The 19677-nt window shown below is 34.4% G+C and overlaps 1 protein-coding gene across 1 annotated transcript in view; it reads left to right on the plus strand.

Moving 5' to 3' along the window:
- Window positions 1–19677, plus strand: part of PDE3B (phosphodiesterase 3B) — a gene marked incomplete at its 5' end in the record, with an annotated part of 85672 nt that overhangs the window by 59083 nt on the left and 6912 nt on the right. The window contains 10 exons of the mRNA XM_026850163.1: window positions 3313–3363; window positions 4260–4508; window positions 8531–8676; window positions 11695–11801; window positions 13133–13343; window positions 13827–13900; window positions 14397–14500; window positions 15263–15394; window positions 17537–17648; window positions 18394–18507. Of these exons, the coding sequence (XP_026705964.1) occupies window positions 3313–3363; window positions 4260–4508; window positions 8531–8676; window positions 11695–11801; window positions 13133–13343; window positions 13827–13900; window positions 14397–14500; window positions 15263–15394; window positions 17537–17648; window positions 18394–18507 (1300 nt within the window). The remainder of the gene's footprint in view (window positions 1–3312; window positions 3364–4259; window positions 4509–8530; window positions 8677–11694; window positions 11802–13132; window positions 13344–13826; window positions 13901–14396; window positions 14501–15262; window positions 15395–17536; window positions 17649–18393; window positions 18508–19677) is intronic.

Below are 19677 nucleotides of genomic sequence, written 5' to 3' on the forward strand. Positions count from 1 at the left end.
CAGTTCTTTTAATTCCTGTTGTAAGATTAATGCAACTCTGGGAATACTTTGTAACTTTTGTTGATGAACCACAGTAATTAATTAAAGCTTTGCCAAACTCTACAAAAATAATGCCAAAATGCCTATTTTTTAGTATTACAGATTTAACTTGCAAGTCATGGAGTCAGGCTAGTTAAACCAAGTCTTGTAGGTAGTGAGAAACAAAGTACAGTTTCCTTACAGTTAGTTTCTGAGTAGAATGGAAAGGAGAAAATTCTTTAAACAGAGAAGTTTTTGTAACGAAGCAGAATTTATAAGCTGTTAACCTTTTAAAACTGTCACCCCCTTTGTCCCTCAAACCATTTCAATTCTCCAGAAGGTCTGTTAAGGAATATATGCTGCTGGTTTCTATTCCTTTCTCTCGAAATTGTTTTTGTGGCGGACGCTTTCTGGATTTGAGTGCCATCTTGTGGTGCCTTGTAAGCATGTGAGGAAAGGTAGTAACCCCCCTCCCATTATTAACCTGGAAGGATTTGATTAGTATAGACATGTACCAAGTTGTATTTACCATGGAAAAATATTCATTGTATAGTGATCTGAGATTGCTACTTTGTGCCTAAAATTTTCATCAGCTCATTTTATTTACTCAATGTGTGGCATATGGAGTGAGCCCTGAAAATTTTACGGCTAAACCAGATTGTGGTAGCCTGCTAGCTGTGTTAATATGCTACATCTTCTCATGAACTTCTCATTAATGGTGATCTATAGTGAATTAAAATAAAAAAATCTTGGCAACATACAGGTGAACTTCAATTCTGTACTGTTAGTTTCTTTGCTGTAAAATTCGTATCAGTGGAGAAGCTTAAATCCTCTGGTTTAAATGACAACAGAAAATATTCAATCATAAATCCAAGCTGGGAAATTAATCTTTAAAAAAAAAAAAAAAGTGGATAAAGTGGTGCTCCGCCATTTAAAACATCAAATCATTATTTGCATTGGAAGTAGATTTAGCATAAACTGTGCAGATTGTTTTACCTCGTCTATACTGGGTGAGTATGGGACACAAGATATAGCAGTAATACTTTACATTGAATATTTTCTGCCTCTGCAACTTTGAGCCTATTTCTTTACTATAGCAGGGCTAAAGCCAAAAGGAAGGTTGTAAACTTTTTTAGTTGTATAGATTGACTCCCAAAATTATAACAGTACAGCTTATGTGAGTGCACATGTGTGTACACACATGTACACAAAAGCTCCCAATGGCTTAAAGGATGTATAAAGGAGGTTTCATCCGTAAAAGTAGTTTCAGTTAAAGGTTTGGTACAGAAATGTCCTCAAGCTAACAAGAGCATAGGTATCTTACTAAGATCTCATTTACAACAAACAAAATTTGCTAACATAGCACATATTTAAAAGAAAAATAAAATATTAGAAGAGCTGGGGGAAGGGAAAGCTCTTTTGTATTCCCTTGGTTGCAAGATTGCAAGCAAGCTGATGCAACTTCGTGGACCATTAGTATCAAAGGTTGCTAGTACAACTAACAAAAATCATGTGGACATCTGATCTTTGTTGCTGGTTGAGTCAAAAGTCAATGAAGCAGGTTAATGCAGTCTCTCTGTCTGAGTTTAGGAGGAGAGAATGAAACCAAAATATTTCCTATGTTTGATACAGTAAATAAATGTCAATCTGGGAAGAGAAAACCTGAGAATGAAGAAAAATAATAAAAAAACCCCAACCTGCCCAGATGGAAAACTCATTCTAGTTTATGGAAGAAAAACCCCTTCATCTTTTCAGTGATCATGCTAAAACCAAATGCATCACACAAAATGGGTATGGCCAGATAATGCTGATCGTTATCTCAGTGCTTGTAGCTAAAGGGCTAGCAGTCATCTCATACTTATTAAAAAAAAAAAAAAAAAAAAAAAAAAAAAAAAAAAAAGAAAAAAGCGGGGTTAAGGTAGCTAGATTAATCACTTAAAAAAACCAAACCCTCTTTAAATTCTTAATTCTTGATGTAGATCTGCTTGCTTTACACAGTATGACTTTCTGCTGTAGCATAACTTACTCCCATTTTAAGCCCATGTTTAATGATAGATGTCTTCGCTTTTCATAGCAAGTGGATGTCATAACTATTAACTTTAAACATTGTTTAGTGGTATCTCTATGAAGATAACAGAAGAGAAAAAAAACCTTCAAGTGCTGCCCTTGCCTGGATACTGCTGACATGTCAGCCTGTGTTTCTTTATTGACACTTTCTGCACCTTCTGCTGGACAAGTGCCAGCCTGGAACATTGTGTTTTCTCCATGAAAGAGCTGTTAGTCTTAGAGGAACAAAACCAAAGTTCTCGCCTATAAAAATAAGCAGAAGAACTTACAGAACTGCAGAATATAAACTACCAAGTGGGGTATTGGCACTTTGTGCTCTGTAGCTATGGAAAAAAAGAAAAGGATTATTTTTACATTTCTTTAATTTGTGAATGCATGTTGTGCAAATGAATTAATTTATCAGAGAACAATTAGAACCCGTCAAGAAGTCACCAAGACTGATCACTTTTGAAACAAAACAGACATCTGGATTTCACTTCTTGTATGTTGTTTTTATTTTTGTCAGTATAGAAGAAAAAATTAAGTGAGTGCTGTTGACGTACTTGAAGCTGATAGTATCTTCAGATTGTGTTGCTGACGTTCTTTTGTGGGTTTGGTGGGTTTTCTGAAGTTATTCAGAACATGTAGATTTGTAACCATATTCAAGCAAAACCTAACAAAACCTTCTGCAAGAAAATGCTTTTAAAATTACTGATTTTTAACCTGAGATACTGGGGACCTTTTACCTTTTTAAAAAATAAATTATGTTACTATAATGATTTCTGCACTGTATTTACAAAATCGCTACTGTTTCAACAGTTCTGGAAAGAAAAAAATTATAAAATATATTGGAGGTTTTAGAATAGATTTGCATTTATAAGTTGAGGTGAATAGCAGCAGGAAAGCACTGTCACCACCTAATCTACTGTACCTCTTAAATGATTTATAAACCCAGAAATATTGAAATAAGGCCATATAATTATTCTGTCATCAAGATATCTCTGTCGCATGCAGTTTCTTTATATTCCTTTTTAGGACTTTCATAGGGGTAACATTAACTGCAAAAATGACCTAAGTTACATATAAAAACATGAAGGGAAAAGCATTTTATATGACATCACATAATCAAGATTTATGCCCTTTTTGTTTTTTCAACATTAGTGTATCACCTATTACTCTTGTTTTTTTTTTTTTTTTTTTTTTTTTTTTTTTTTTTTTTTTTTTTTTTTTTTTTTTTTTTCTTCACAGATGATACTTTGGGATTGGGATTTGAAGCAATGGTACAAGCCCTATTACCAGGTCAGTATATTATGAATCTAATTTTTCTTTTGTGCGATGTGATTGAGTATAAAGTTCACTGTACACTGTCAGATTTCCGTTTTTCTGTTGATGTTTTATTTACCTAAGTTGTCCTAGTACACTGTAGCTCTGTGTAGCAGAGGCTTGATTTTTTGCAGTTCTGACCAAGTTCACAGGGATCTGCTTTCTGTGGTGTATATAAGAACAGTCTCAAACCTAACTAAGATGGGAGTGTTTTGTTTTTTTTTTTTAAATATCCATTAGCATAAGGTTAGGGAGTGGTTGCCCAGCAGTGTCACCAAACTCAGGTCTACCAGGTTCTCACCTTTTTTCTTGATTAGTTTTTTTCACCCCCTCTCTCTTGTATCACTGGTGGCATCTGATCAGCTACTGCTGTTCCTTTTTAAGAGAATTACATTAAATAAAAACCAATCACCTTTTTGTCAGAATTGTTAGGATTTGTTTCAGTAGAATCAGGGTTAATAAAAGTAATCAAGCTGTGGAAATTGCACCTCTACAAGGGGCTTATAACAGTTTGACCAACAAAATTTCTGTTGATACTATTGGAAGAGAGAGACTACCAAATTTAATCTGAGACAAAGTAATGAAAAAGTTGAGATTAAAAAAAAAATGGCACCAGGTCTTTATTTTAAATAGAAAAAAAGAAACTGAAATCTAATATTGAATTCTGAAATATTTTTTGTGTGAAAAAATACCAGCAAAAATTGGTGTCTGGATGTCTATATGTATGTATTTTCTTTGAAAGAAAAATATATCGCTTTGATGTTTTTAGTTTATTTTTTAAATTTGCAATGGATAAGATGCTTATTTAAAACTTATAATACTGTGAAATGTTTTTCAATGTTAATAGTTTGCAACTTTTCTATCTATTCTAGAATGCTGGCAGTGGAAATGGAGTTGATCTCTCAGTACTAAATGAGGCTCGGAGCATGCTAACAGACCTCCTGACTGACCCGTCCCTCCCACCACAAGTGATTTCTTCCCTTCGAAGCATTAATAGTTTGATTGGGGCTTTCTCAGGCACATGCAGGCCAAAGGCTAGTCCGTTCACACCATTTCCTGGTTTCTTTCCCTGTCCTGAAGTAGAGGATCCTGCTGAAAAAGGAGACCGAAAGCTGCTCAAGGTCAAATGACTTCTGTTTACGTTCAAGTGTGTTGGCATTTAAAAAAAAATAATTATCAAGGAAAATTCATCTGGAAACAATGCTTCTGTATGGGTAGTAGCTTCTTTACTGAGTACCTGTGAGCTACATTGAAGGTAAAAAGAGAGCAGCTGTGAAAACACATTGAATGAAATGTAGATAAGTACCAAAATGCAAATTCAAGTGGTTGATGGTTAGACAGGTAAAAGCACTGGTCTGCACTCTGAACTTACGATTGTTTGAAATAAACACAGGATTAAAAAAAACTCAAAACAAATATACAAATGAAGATGTTATATTCTCATGATATGGCACAAACAGGTCTGTTCTTGATTCTGCCACATTCTTGATCTAACAATTACTCTGTGTGACTTTTTCATTGACCTTTTTTTTCCCAAGAAATTTACTCTTGTGAACATCAAACTAGCCATCAGACAGAAGCACATCAGCTATATAAAAGGATATATGTAGCACATCATGTTATGAGACTACTATGTAATCTGCTGTTACTTCTCCATTATACAGGGTAAATAAGTGAAAGCAAGAATATAGTTACTATATGACACATTAAGGAACATGGTGGAAAAACGTTCAGATTTAGTAACTCAGCTGCAGTGCACCAGAGCTCATAATTCTGGGGTAGCCTGGTATTGACAGCTTGAGGCTGCTTATTGTGGAGGCTGGTCTGGGATGTCCTGGCCCTGTAGTTGCTTCCATCTCTAGGCAGTGGGCAGCTTGGCCTTGAATTGATCAACTTGTTGGCTTAGTATTTTGGAGCCAGATAAACTGCCTCAAGCCAAATTCAGGCTGTGAAAGTGTTTGTTGGGAACCATTGTCACAACAAATGCTTTTTAGGAAAAGCTCAGTGTCTACAGATTACTCTGTGGAAGATCCTGCATGATCATTTCAGTATGAAATTCCTTGGAATGTCACATGAATATCTGCAGAAATCAGTTGGGTAGGGATCGTAATAATTCAGCATATGTTTTTCTTTATGGATCTTTTTGAAAACTACTAAGGATTGGTATACCAATGTGAAAAATATAATTTATGTGAATGTAAAAATGTAACAGGATATTTTAATTTTCTCTATAGCTAGTCAGAATTGTCTGAAATGAAAAATAATCATTGCTGAAGACTGATTGTAAAGATTATGTGAGAGTGAAAGATTATATTTTTCACAGCTGTTCTCTTTTCCTCCTTCCTAAAAGTAACTTTTCCTTTTTAAGTTCATGTTTTTTTCTGTATATTAATTTACCTGGTGGTTAAAATAGTGCTTGTCACTATCATTCAATGAATGTTTGATTTGGTATATGTTTAGGGGTTAGCCGAAAGATCTACCCCTATCTATGTTACTGTAAGAAAGAAAAAGATTTCTTATTCTTTCAAAAACCAGGTAAGTCAGCACAAACTCCAAATTATGACACTTCAAAGAAAATGATAAGAAAGTATTTCTTCAAAATGGGACCTTTCAGACTATACTGAAAGGTTACCATTCTCTCTTTCCCTGACTTGAAATCTGAAAGGTCTCATCCATATTTCAAACAAGTTTTTTCTTTGCTGTGGATTATGTACATCTTTATTTGTCTTCCGTGACTGGCTGCCAAAGTGCCTTCAGTTAATAGGGTTTTTTTCTACTTCTGATGGGGAACTACCTGTTCTCTTTGGTAGGAAAAAAAAAAAAAAGAAAAAACAAGGAAAAGGAAGAAACTGAAACTGGGCTTCAGACCTTGAGCTAGCAATAACTGGCTATCTAATACTAACTCTTCACTCAGAGTGAAGAATTTCTTTGTAGTCAACAACTTGGGAAGCATAAACTGCCCAATTGGTGCTAATCACTGATGAGTCTCCTTCCCTTTTTCCTAAAAAAAGGAAAAGGAAATCTTAGACAAAAGAATCTCAGGGCTCTACTGCTCTGCAATAGAAAGACTTTTCACATCCATCATGACAGAACTCTCCCCAGATTTCCTAGTGTATGACAGTAGACTTCTTGTCAGATTGGTGGATTTCTAGTGCTGCCTACAGTCATGACTTTTAACAGTTCTCACACTTGAGGCAAGTAAAAGTGATCTAGGATACTTGAGTATCCACATCCTTTGTCTACTGGCCTTGCTATTACTGCTAACAGAAAGTCTTTGCGTAATAACTTTCTGGCACAGTCTAAATTTTGTTTCCAGAACAACTTTTCCCCTTTGTATAGTGATTACCAGTGACTTTGCTAGCATAGAGTGATCTGGAGTTCCTTAGTCATTTGCTGCCCATGTTTTGTTTATTCTCTGCTTCTTTACCTAGTAGGGGAAAGTTCTGGAGATTTGTCATATCCCCAATGTTCCCTCATTCTTAGAGTAGCCCCAAGAAAGAAGAAAAGGTAAGTGCAGGTGCTGGGGCCTTCTTTCCATATCATGCTATCATACGCACTTGTTTTGGGTAGTGAACCTTTCTCCTCTGGTGTTGGGGATTTTCAGCTCTGCTCCTCACGTTGTAGAGAGCATGCAGGTTGGTTTGATGTGGTCTGTCCTAGCCTGAGAGCACTACGACTGAATGGTACCACCCCAGAAACACTCCTCCAGTCTTTCTGGTAGGGCCGGTCAAGGATTTCTGCATGTTTCTGTGGGTGATATGGACAGTCTGATTCTGCCTGTCCAGTTCCATGTTTCTGGCTGTGACTACAGCTTTGCAGCAAAGCCAGCAGAGTCAAGGTACATTCCATACCAAGGACTCAAAGCAGTCTGATTTTTCAGGGTAAGAGTCTGTACACTTTTGTGTCAACACTGTTTCCTTTTTTTTTTTAAATACGTAATAGCTTTGTGAGTTAAGTATGATCTTTGACCACCTGATGAAACTTAAAATTGCAAAGTCATTATTTCTGCCAGACTTCTGAGGTGGTAGTATCCAAGGGTCACCTGTCCTCACACATGACCCTGCAGACCTTGCTCAATACTGCAAATATTGCTTTGGATTTTTTGTCTTAAACATTTTTTTTTTCCTGGCATCCTTTTCACTTTGCAAGGTCTGATTACACACATTTGTATTAAACAAAAGAATCTTACTCACCTACCCTCCCTCTGTTGAATGGACAAATCTAGGGATAAGTTAAGTAGATTGTGGACTGAATACAGTCAGAGAGAGAGAATGTTTTTTTAAAATTTGTTTAAAATACAATGTATAGGTTATCTAGGTTATCTGTGGAGTAGATGTGGATACACCAGAGCTGGCATTGCAGTTTCAGTTCAGTGATCCTTTCTATTAGTTAGGTTCTACTCGTTGCTATTTAAATATGGATATACTTTTCTGTGGATATTTCAGTCAGAGCTAGTAAGTCCTGAGTTATTTCCATACAGGACTGTTTGAGCGCTGTTGCCCTGCTTTGCAGAGGGCTTTGTGTTCAAGTACAGTGGTGGTTCCTGGTGTTTAGGCTGCAGTGTGCCTAAACTAACACAGCTTCCAAGGCTGGGAGTGGTGAGGTGCCTGGGAAGCCTCCTGAGTGCAGTAGGGCTGGTATGGAAGCAGAGATGGAGCCTTGACTGACCCTGTGCATTGTGCATCACCCTTTCCATGAGTTCCACAATACTTGCACTGTCAATATCTGAATTATCAAAATCTCAGGCTATCTTGAGAACTGGAGAGCTGACTATGTAGTCATAGGATTGGGCTGCGCGGAAAAAGAATCTGTAATCCTACAGCAACTATCTCTAGAAGATCTCAAATTTTAAAAGCTCTGAAGAGTAATTGTTGGGCTGTATGAATTTCAGAGTACAAGTATTTTTACGTATTTTAATTTGGGGAAAGAAAAAAGAGAGATGAAAATTAATTATTCCTAGTAAGCAAAATAATTTGATTGCATCTTTTTTTATTTTTTTGAGAAATAGGCGTGAATGTAAGATACCACACTTACTGTTTCACTATAAAAAATTAACAATAAATACTCTTCACAAACAATAAATAAATTTTTTATGTCTGTTTTTAATTATATAGATTTTAACCATGGTTAAATTACTCAACAGGGATTAAATAGCAGGAATAGCCTGCCAACACCACAGCTGAGACGAGCTTCAGGAGTTTCTGGAATTCCACCTATAGAATCAACAACATCATCTAGATGGGAAAGGAGTAACAGCAAGAGATCTCATCAGGAATGTAATACATCAAGGTGAACATTTCACCATATTTTAAGTGCGATAATAAATGTAGCCCTTCTAAAATGTTCATGTCTGTAATATTGGAACTTGGCAGCATAAGTATTTTATGTAAAATCTTGTGAATTAAGTCTCCAGATTCTGCCAGCATAAACTGAAAAATGCTTCAAGTTAATTATATACTATGTAACTGATCTCAAGTAGAGGTCAGGTCATTCTGAGGTTGAATGGCATGCTCTCTCATAATAAGTAGGCCTGCATATCAGTTTTAGTAGGAAACAAAAGAAGTCCAACATACACGATTGCAAAACAAACTAGTTTAACCTCTAAACCTTTACTAACTTCCTCCTTCTCCTTTTTAATTAAAATATGTATTACTTTCCAACTTCCACCCCCCAAAATTTGTTTTCTAATTAAAAAGATGATACAACTTTCTTGCATTTGATAGCCACTGTTGTATGTATTGCAACATTAATTGTTCCTATGGTCATCAATCAAGCAGTAAGGTAGATTGAGTCATCTCTTCTCTACTTGTTAGTCAATATGGCACAAATAAAGCTTTTTTTCCAGAATTAAGATTACATTTTGATTTAGGATCAAAGTAAATGTCATTTTTTTTTCTTTCTGTTAAATGTTGTAGATGAGTAAAACTTCACACATTTAGTTTTATTTAAATGTGTAAATGTGTATGGCTTTGCTCAATATCTTCTAAGAAAAGTACAACAGATGTTTGAAATTGTGTTGCAGCTTAAATCTGTAAAAATGTGTGTGGTTTTGCTTTTTTTTTTTTTTAAAGTCTTCAGTGGTTTTACACAGGTCATAAGGAAAGTATAATAGATGCATTTTTTTTAAAAGAAAATATGAGTTATGCTGATAACTGATAATTATTAGTAGTGGCTGAAAGTTCATATACACATGTCCAAGAATTTATTTATATTAATTTTAATTTTAAAGTGAGCAATTTAAATAATTTGGCCCTCGTCAGTGCCTTTTCCCCATTGAATAAAATATGTTCTTTAAGTTTTTACACAGTAAAATTGATGTGGTCGGATTATAAAATATAATCGAAGGGGCTAGTAGTAGCAGTAGTAGTTTAAAGATTGTATTTTCATGTTGATTTGGTTATCAGTGTTTGAAAGAATCTCCCTAGTTATATCCACTGGAAATGACCAGAGAATTCACTTTAACCTTATAAGCTGTAGGACTTCCGTCTGAAGTGCAGCACTTCTGGTGCAGATGGTAGTGTGCATTTACAGAGGGTTTCCTTACAGCTCCTACCAACTAAAGAACCTGCTCAGGCTCACCCGATTAAAAGCAGCAGTACAGAAGACACTTCTCCGTCACTTTTAAATTATTTCTTGACCCTGATGACTAGCGCTTCGGTTAGTCATGTTCCCCTGCCCTGCTCCTGTCTGTCCCCATACAGCGCTAGAACATGTGTTCGCCTTTTTTGTGATTTGTGTCCTGCCCTGTAGAGTTCTTGCCAACACTTGCACTGACCCTGTCTCCTTGCATCTTCCAGTGATTGTTCTTAGCAGGTTCTCTTTAACATAATCATCTCAAAATCCCCCATGGGTGCTTACCTAACAGATAAGATTAGATGAAATAGCTGAACTGGCATAGCTGTTCCTGCTACCAAAAGAGACAGTCCTGCATTCCTAGAGCACTTTATACCATTGGCTCTGGCTGTTGAGTCAGCCCCTTCATTTGGCAGAAAAATAACAGCAATAAAGAGACATTTTTTTCCTGCCTTGGGAAGCCAATTCAGCCCTATGAAGGACCCAATGAATGTTAGAAGAAAAGCAAGGAGGAGCAGGCTAATAGGAAAAATGGAGAGTGAAGCAGCAAACTGCTCTCTAGGAGGAAAACTTAGAAAAAAAACAAATATTTTTTTTTACATACAATGACTGCCTTCAACTGAATTCTAGCTGAGTTAAAGATGATATTACATAGCGGTACCATAAACTAATATAGCTACAAAGTTTGATTGACTGTTCCAGAATTTTATCCTATCCATTCAGACAATATTCAAAAGCAACTTGAGAGCTGCTGTTTTATTTACATGCAAATTCTTGATTTGGTTTTTCATTCAAACACTAGTGCAAGATGAACTGACCCTGCTTAGTATATAGTCTTCCTACACTAAATACTGCTGCAGCATTTTTATGTGCTTCAAAAGAATACAGAATAGCTAAACAGCATACAAAAAGAGTGAAAAGTTCAATCAATCTATACCAGATGTCAACCCAAACATTTTTTTTAAATTGACTGTCAGCATCAGACTGTGGCGGAATAAATCTTGTTTTTTCTTTCTCATTTTTAATGTTTATATATTTAAACAAAGTATTTGAGATCAACTATTACTTCTGTATTTGTCTTTTGTTTGAAACATGATTAAACAAGTTTAAATCTGTTTTGCTAAATACTCTCTTCCATACTGAAATGAAATAGTTTTACGTCGGAATTTTGGAGTGCAATTTCATGCCTACAACAGCAGGTGGCATAATTCAACCAGCCAGTTTAACGATTTAGCTACTGAAGTACAATATAACTTTATGTCAAAACCAGCTTTAGTTTTAAGATTATAATAAATAAAATGTTTAAACATGCAAAATTGATTTGAAAAGAAAGCCGTGACTGCATGATTGTCACGTTATTTCCAAAGTAACCAATCTTTTAAGTGTTCTCAGGTGTGTTAGAAAATAGCCTGCTTTGTTCAAATGTTCAAGAAAAGTAAATACCTTGTTAGAAACTGAAACCTATGGCACTGTGGTCCGAATATACTTATTGGGTCATTTTAGGACTGCATAAAGTTTTCTGTTGCTTTCACCCAGTACCCAGCAGTTTTTATTCCATATAACTGACATATATTGTCTAGCTGATCTTGAATAATTTTTCTTTCTAGTACTCTCTCTTTCTTGAATGGTAGTAGACCTGTAACAGAGCAGTCTGGCCATTTTATAAGCATTTTATTTAATAACAATGAAAGACAAGGTAGGAAAGTAAAAAAATTCTTATTGTTTTGTTTTCAGCCAAGGATCTCATTCAAATGGGTCATTTGGTGCAAACCTGCTGACAATACCAAAACAAAGATCATCTTCTATGACACTGACTCATCATATAGGTCCCAGGCGAGCAGGTAAGATCATGCAATTTTTTTAGCTTAGTGGCAGGATGTCAAACCAGTAGTACATCATTTATTACAGTTGGGTTTTTTCATGTAAATGCAGTACTAAAATAACATCAGCATGTTGCATATATTTAAAAAGTATTTTATTTTAAATCTGCTTCTAAGAATACTCAAAATTATGGTTAAATAGAAATCTCAACTATTCACCTAATGCTACGTAGCTGCCAAATGTTATGACGTTCAGTATGATTGGCTGTTGAAAACTGCAGTGTTGACATGCATTAATAAGGGATTTTTTTTTTTTTTTTTAAGTAATTACACATTTTGTAGTGGAACAGTGTTGCTTACACTCCTAAATATCAGATAGTCATCTTAAATATTTAAACAGATTTTGGAAGGAGTTGGAGTAGATTTTATTCTAACACTGTCAGTGTAATAGGCTAGTAGATACTGTAACGGCAGTGCTTAAATAATGTGTATATCAGTGTTTCAGAGATTGTAACTGGTCTATTTGCCCCTATTAAGTGAGAACTTGAAAACTAATTCTTTTGACATTTCTGCCCATGCATTTTAGTATGATTTAAAAATAACCACCTGTCTAAAAATTTTGGTTTATAATATGCAGGTTGGATTGAGAGAGATGAATGCATCTTTTTTTTTTTAAAAGCAAACACACACCTCAGCAGTTTTCTCTGTATTACTTACTGATGGTTTAAGTGTTTTCTGTTCACTCTTCTAAACAAGAAACGTGCAGACTCAGGCCAGATCCACATGTAAACACATTGTTGCACATTCTCGATGGTTCTGTCTTCATAAAAAGCTGGGCTGCCTTCTGCACTTTACTATTTTGAATCTTGTGGAAAATACAGAGCGCAGTGATATGGATTAAAACCTGCTGAATGTGTACATGTAAAAAGGATGAAATTAAGTAACCAATATGTAGTTACAGTTATCAATAAGGAATTGGTTTTGATAATTTTTTTTTCCCTGGAAAACCTAAAAAAGCAATCCTGAATCAAAAAAGGAACATGTAAAGTTTCATCTACTGATTAAATTTTTCCAACGCTAAAACCAACCCAAAACCTTGTAACATCTGTCTTTCAAACAAGTTGCATAGTTTGACCATTCACATGTGTAGCTTAGACTGCTGCATGGTTGTAGATCTCAAAACTTTGAATTGATCTAGCTACTTTATAGGTGTTTAACAGTGTGAACTCAACACCATATTTTGAAAACTTGCACATTCTCTACAGTTTATAGAAGTTATTGTTTAATATCAGTCTTTATAAACAGTAATGTTTTATTATAATCTGAACCCAATGTAATGTTTGTTTTGGAAGGTGCTTCTCCTGGTCTGAGTCCTGTGGGTTCACCTAGTCACGGATCTGTCTCCAGTGGGGCTTTCAGCAGCTGGTCACCTGTAGAATTTCCTGATACTGCTGATTTTCTTACAAAACCAAGCATTAATATACATAAGCCTCCAGGATACACACTTACTTCTCCAGACTTTCAGCAGCAAGTTAAAACACCTGTAGGTTATATGTGTAGCAGGTACTGTAAATTCTGTAACATTTTCAGTAGCTTACAATTAAAGTTTAAAAATATAACAAGATGTATACATCTACTAGTACTGAAAAAAAAGGCATATGCTCTCATAATCCAGAGACTAAAGAATGCTTTATGTATGCCATTGATTTGAAATGACTTATCCATGAAAGCAGCAGTTGAGTAACAATGTTTTGCAGATTTTTAAAGGAGGACTTCCTATCTCAGAACTGAATTCTGTAGTTCTGAATACTTTCTAAACAATTAGCTCTACTTCATTAATTTATGGAGGTGATGGTGATTATTTTCTAAGTACAGACTAAATCTTTGCTCAGTTTAGGAACAAATACTAAGGTCACTTGGTGGAGGAACCTTTAAAAGCATGCCTTTTTAAGAAAAGTAATTTGCAGATATTTTTCAGTACAATACAGCAGTAGCAAAAGAAGAAAATTACTGAATGTTGTAAATATTTTTCATGTATTCTGTAAGCTGTGGACGTCAGATACTCAAGCCTGTTTCAACACCAGAACCAGAATTTGCAGAATATAAAGACAGAAGATCAGGTGGGATTTCAAAATAGACAAATATTTGATATCAACTTGCTTTTTTTTAAGCCAATTAAATTGTTTGTATTTCTACATGAATTTTTTCTTATACTTTAAGTAACTTGTATGCACATATTTTATTTTAGTTTGTGACTTAGGGTAATCAAGATAATATAAAATATTGCCTGCTTCAGAGTAAGGATTAGGCTTCCACTCATCGCTTTATAGTTCTGTACTCCATATATCAAACAAGTTCCGTGCCATCTCACCTAATCGCTGAACCAATTTTTGCAAATAAACGTTACACTTCTAGCTTTTATCAATCTTTAAAAATCTAATAAATTTTGGCCTTCACAACTTTTGTGTTGTTAAATTTTTAAATAAAAATGGTTTAGAAACAAGTTATCACTTATATTTCTGTGAAGAATCTGTATAATCAGTTCAAGAATTATTAGACAGTAGTAATTTACAAGTAAATTTTTGATATAATATTTATGTATGTATTTTCTTTAAGGTGAAATTGGAAGTGCTAGTGTTCCAAAAGAATCTTTCCACCATACGGAGAAGAAAAAAGATGAAAGGAAGGAAATGATCGATCAGACACAAAATAATCTGCTTGTAAGCATGTAATTGCAAAAAACCTTGCAATAAATTTTATCAATACAGTATTTCTTTATCATTTCTAACATGCTGTAAATAGGTCTTTTTATTGCTAAAAATAATATTTTCTGAAGGGAAATGGTGCATTGTTGAATTCACATTTTCTTTTAACAATTGTCTATTTCCAGCTTGCATAAATTCCACTAGCAAGTGACAAGAAAGATAGTGATTGTATTAATTTTTTCTTTATCAGAACTAATTTGTGTAGATTTAATGTTGATAGTATGCTCAAGCACTGATTGACTAGTGTTTTCTCTTGGAAGTTTATGAAAGAGGTGGCAGTTTCAGTGAGACTTACAAATGAATGTTTGTACAGTCTAGTATATTGGAAGTGCAGGGAGACAGATGGTTTAAGCTTTACTAACATTTTGGGTTTATACATCAAATTTTTTCAAGCTTGTTCAGTTAATGAACTGAAGTTCAGAATATGTTTTGTTAGCCTATGCATATTTTTGCTTTGTTTTATTAACTTATCTTGTTTAAAAAGAAATATGAATGAAAATTCAGCACCAGAATCTGCTGCCCCAAAACTTGAAAAGTCAAGCCCTTCACTGTGCTGTTTGTACTATACATTTGTGATTTTCTCAGAGCTATAGTTACAGCACCATTCAATAAGCTTAATAATGATTTATCATTTTCATGGCTTTTTTTGCCAATACAACCTACAAATTAGTTCTCATTGTTATTTTAGAGATGATAAAGTATCTTACTTTCATACAGGTAGAGCAGAGTCCTGCATTAGAAAGGTTATTTGACCATAATTCACTAATGGAGAAGATGAACAATTGGAATTTCCAAATTTTTGACCTTGTGCAAGAAATGGGAGACCAGTCTGGAAGGATCCTTAGCCAGGTTTGTTGTCTTTTATTATATGGGGGTGGGTGTGTAAAGCTGTCATGCTTATATATTTTATTTAAACCATGAAGAAGTTTTGCAGTCAACATATATATGAATGCTAACTTGAAAAACAGAAATATGATTTCTCATGTATCCATCTCTTTGTAAACCATAAGAAGTGATTTATCTATAGAAAACTTGCTCCAGATTTTCTGAATTCTGTTCTCAATGTAAAAATAGGTTAGATTCACACATGCTAGGTTTTGTAGTAATATGCCATTTCCTATGAAAAATTGTCTCCTGCTGTCAGAATTACTACTTTGTTTGTCAACCATTTCTTTTTTCTTTATTTCAGTAAAATATTTCTGCCAGAGCTACACCTGTGGGGGAAGAGAAGTGATCTTTTAGGCAGTCTTTTGCCTCTTGATCCTACAAACAATGGGATTTTTTTTCCATGCTGCTTTCTGCATGTAGTATCCCTTTTATCTCTTTCTGACTTATTACTAAGCTCTTTTGTGCAGTTTCATGTTGTGCTGAAGCCAATCTACTGGCAGGTGCAAAAGTATGATCCTGTTTGCTCTTCCCCAGCCTCTCCCATTCATCAATGTCATCTGGAAGCTTCTGTCTCTTTCTTTATACTGGATTTAGCAATCATGGAACTATAGTATGAGCTGGATTTGCTTCTAATCTGATCACAAAATATTTTTATTGCCAGTGTCTTAGTTTCCTCCCCTGGAGGAGAATGCATGTTACTCTTGTTCAAGTGTAGTGTAGAAACAATCAGCTGGAGAGAAGGAAATGGGTTAGAAGCACTCAGGTGCAGTTGGAAAAGTAGGCCTGCACCTATGCGAAGACAGGAAAAAACCAATGGGGATAATTTAATTTTTGTCATTAGACACTGTCTTTTCTTTCATAATACACAGTGTTCTGGGTATTGTTTTAAATCTTCAATTTGTCTTGTTTGATCAAATGTTTTCAGGTCTTCTGTCACCTCAGTTAGTGACAACTGTTAATGTACACACTAGAATGCCACAATCCACTTCAGAGTGGTGTTTTTACTGTAGTATGCTAGTACTCTGTGATCCACATTAGCTTGCATTTCATTTGTGTGCAATCTAGGGGATAGTTAAATATGTAAGTATTTAAGTGGCCAGGTTTCTACTTAAGTCTACCAGAATTTCTGTATCAGTTCTTCCTGATATTGTATATATGTGTACTACTTGTCCTTCTCCTCCTCCCACCCCAGTCCCTTTGTCTGTTGTGCTGCAAGCATCTGATACATATCTCACTTAAGAGCCAATTAAAAACAGTATTTTACCATCATCAGTTGTAAGGTTCTCAGATTGGGTATGTGTAAGGGGAGTGGTTGGGACAGGTGGAAGGAGGGATCTCCCCTTATTTTGCTCTCATGTTCCTTTGAGCACCTCCCACACTTCAGAACTTATTCTTTCTTTCAAGTGTCTGGTAGTGAAGTGACAAAAATGAGTAGTAGTGACTTGTTCTGAAAAGCTTTCTTAATATTTGCAGTCTCAGGGGGATTAGGTTGTTGTAGTCACTAAGTTCTACTTGCAAACCATAATATATTTGCACAATATATAGATGTGTGGGTGTTCTGAGTATATTTTTGAAATATTTTTTTCATTTACTGGCTAGCTTTGTTAGAAATACACAAGTCATAATGAATAAAAGAAATAGGATTTCTTTGCCAAAGTCTCAAAAATAAATAGTGTTGGGGGTTTTTTATATTAATGACTCTGCTACTATAGTTAAGTAATTTGAATTTTTGAATAGTAAGTAAGAATATAGATTTCTTCTTTTTAGGTCACTAATGGAATAAAGCATGAGTTCTTTAACATGAAAATGTTGGAGGATATTATTAAAAATAATCAGTTGTGCATAGGATTTATCAGTAAAGAAATAAAAGCTTTTATTATTCTGTATTTGGGAAGATGGTAAAAATCTGCATTTTTGTGCTTAAAAAAATCATTAAACATATCCCTATGACAATAGCTTTTGGATAATCTTTAGTGGAATTTCAGTAATTTCCATCCCTATCAGCAAGCAAAATTTTAAAGCCAGGATTATTTTTAAAGTTAAAAAAGCAGAATATGCTTAGGTATATTTTCCAGACTAAAATTTATTTTAATATGTATTTAGGTAACTTATACCTTGTTTCAAGACACTGGTTTGTTTGAAATTTTCAAAATCCCAACTCAAGAATTCATGAATTACTTCTGTGCACTAGAAAATGGCTACCGAGATATTCCTTGTAAGTACTATCCAATTACATGTGTGTTTCTTTTATATTAGTTTATCTCCTTTACCACGCATATTAGTTTAATGTTTACTAAAGAGGTAGGCAATGTCTGAATTTAGTATATTATTAATTAATGCATTTGTCAGAATTTAGGATTGATTTAATGAATTGCAGCAAGAAATTGGTGGACTCCAAAACTATAAGATTGAGTGGTTGAATCAAAAACATACTGAAGTCAATGGGAGAATATTTGTTGAGGTGGGAGAAATTTAGTTTAGGCCCATAATATAATAATAAGAAAATATAGAATTTTGATAGCAGTTATTAATTTTACTGTTTAGGGCAGCCAAATTTATTGGAAAACAAACCAAAACAAAAACCACACACATGCACCCACCCACCCCCAGTGTCACGATGTTTGCAGCAACTCAGGTGCTTGTAGGTATCAGATTGGAAGCAGTGCTCGTGGCTCACCATCACTGATTTAAAAGGCTACTTAATGCCTTCCCGACTCTTAGATAGGATGAAGGATGTTTGGATTTAGAGGATGGGCTTAGAGGATGTTTGATGATTTTCTAACTTGTTTCTTAAAAACGTTCAGTGATATAGCCTCTACTAACAATTTAAATTCAATTTTTCCTCCATATTTAATCAAAATTGCCCTTATAGTAAATTTGGTACACTACCTTTTTTGGGGGGTTGTTCCTTTTGATTATATTTCAGATAATATTTTTGATTATATTTTGATAATTTTCAGATCACAATCGCATACATGCCACAGATGTTCTTCATGCAGTATGGTATCTGACAACACGGCCTATTCCTGGATTTCAGCAAGTTCATAATGAGCATATAATGGAAAGTGATATGGGTGTGTATTCACATAGGTTATTTTTTCTTTTGCTGTAAGAATATTTTAATGAAACTACAATAGGTAAAACAAATTACTCTGGAAAAAAATATCTAGTTTTTCTTATCACTCAAATATATTTTTTTTTTGTATTTTAATATAAGGCAGTAGAGATACCACAATGTTAGTATGCACCATTCAGAACTATCATGCAGTATATTTTTAGAAAAATTATTAGATAAGTAGTGGTTAGTTTGTTAGCCAAGAATAAGGTTCACTTAATAAATTTTCTATGCTGAATGAAACCTCTGTATACTGCTACAGTCAGCATATTTTTAGCATTTGAAATACATTAGACTAATATTTCTTAACTTTATTGGGAAATCAAACAGACCAAAGAAAAAATAGCAGAGTCAAAGTATTTAACTTAATTGAAGTTCTCATTAATGGTTTTAGTGTAAAAATGAGTAGTTCAGAATTCTGTATTTGATATCACATGCAGACATTCAGGCATTGAAGTGACTACCCTAATAATAACTACATAGGAGCATCCATGAAAGAGAAATAAAGACTTCAAATTCAAATTTTGTATGATGTTAGTTCTAATGAAGCTTGCTCTTGTGATATCTGTGACTTCATGGAATTAACTTTTAAATTTAGATTTGCAGTCTTTACTAAAATATATACTGTGAGTAAAGCATAATTACTCTAATTACACATTTATACTAAAATGTATATTTAAGAAAAATAAAATGGAGAACTCAAACACTCTAAGTACTGTTTTATGCATACGGTAGAAAAAGACAAGATGCAAGTCATGTGGCTTTTAAAGGGTTGTAATTTTAAGTAGTTTGTAAACGATACAGAACATCGTACAATGTATGTTATTTTTCCCTTACTAATTAGCCCCTCTGCTGTCACCTTTCTCTTATTTTCCAAGTTTGTCCATATCCATCGATTGCACCCTATTGCATTTTCTTTCTCTGTGTTAAAAGTGTTGGGACTGGAGACCTGACTGGAGGAAAGAAAATTATAAAAATCCTTTCACAAAAGTAAAAACAAAATAAGAAATTGTAGTCTTACTGCTTTTGAACTCTTCCAGTATAAATGTTACTAGGATTTTTAATCCTGGCTTACTCTATTAAGGCAAAAGAGCCCCTTTTTATTATGCAGTGACAAAATAAGTACTAT

Source organism: Athene cunicularia, assembly GCF_003259725.1.
Source record: "Athene cunicularia isolate RWA chromosome 5 unlocalized genomic scaffold, athCun1 chr5_part2, whole genome shotgun sequence".
NCBI lineage: Eukaryota > Metazoa > Chordata > Aves > Strigiformes > Strigidae > Athene > Athene cunicularia.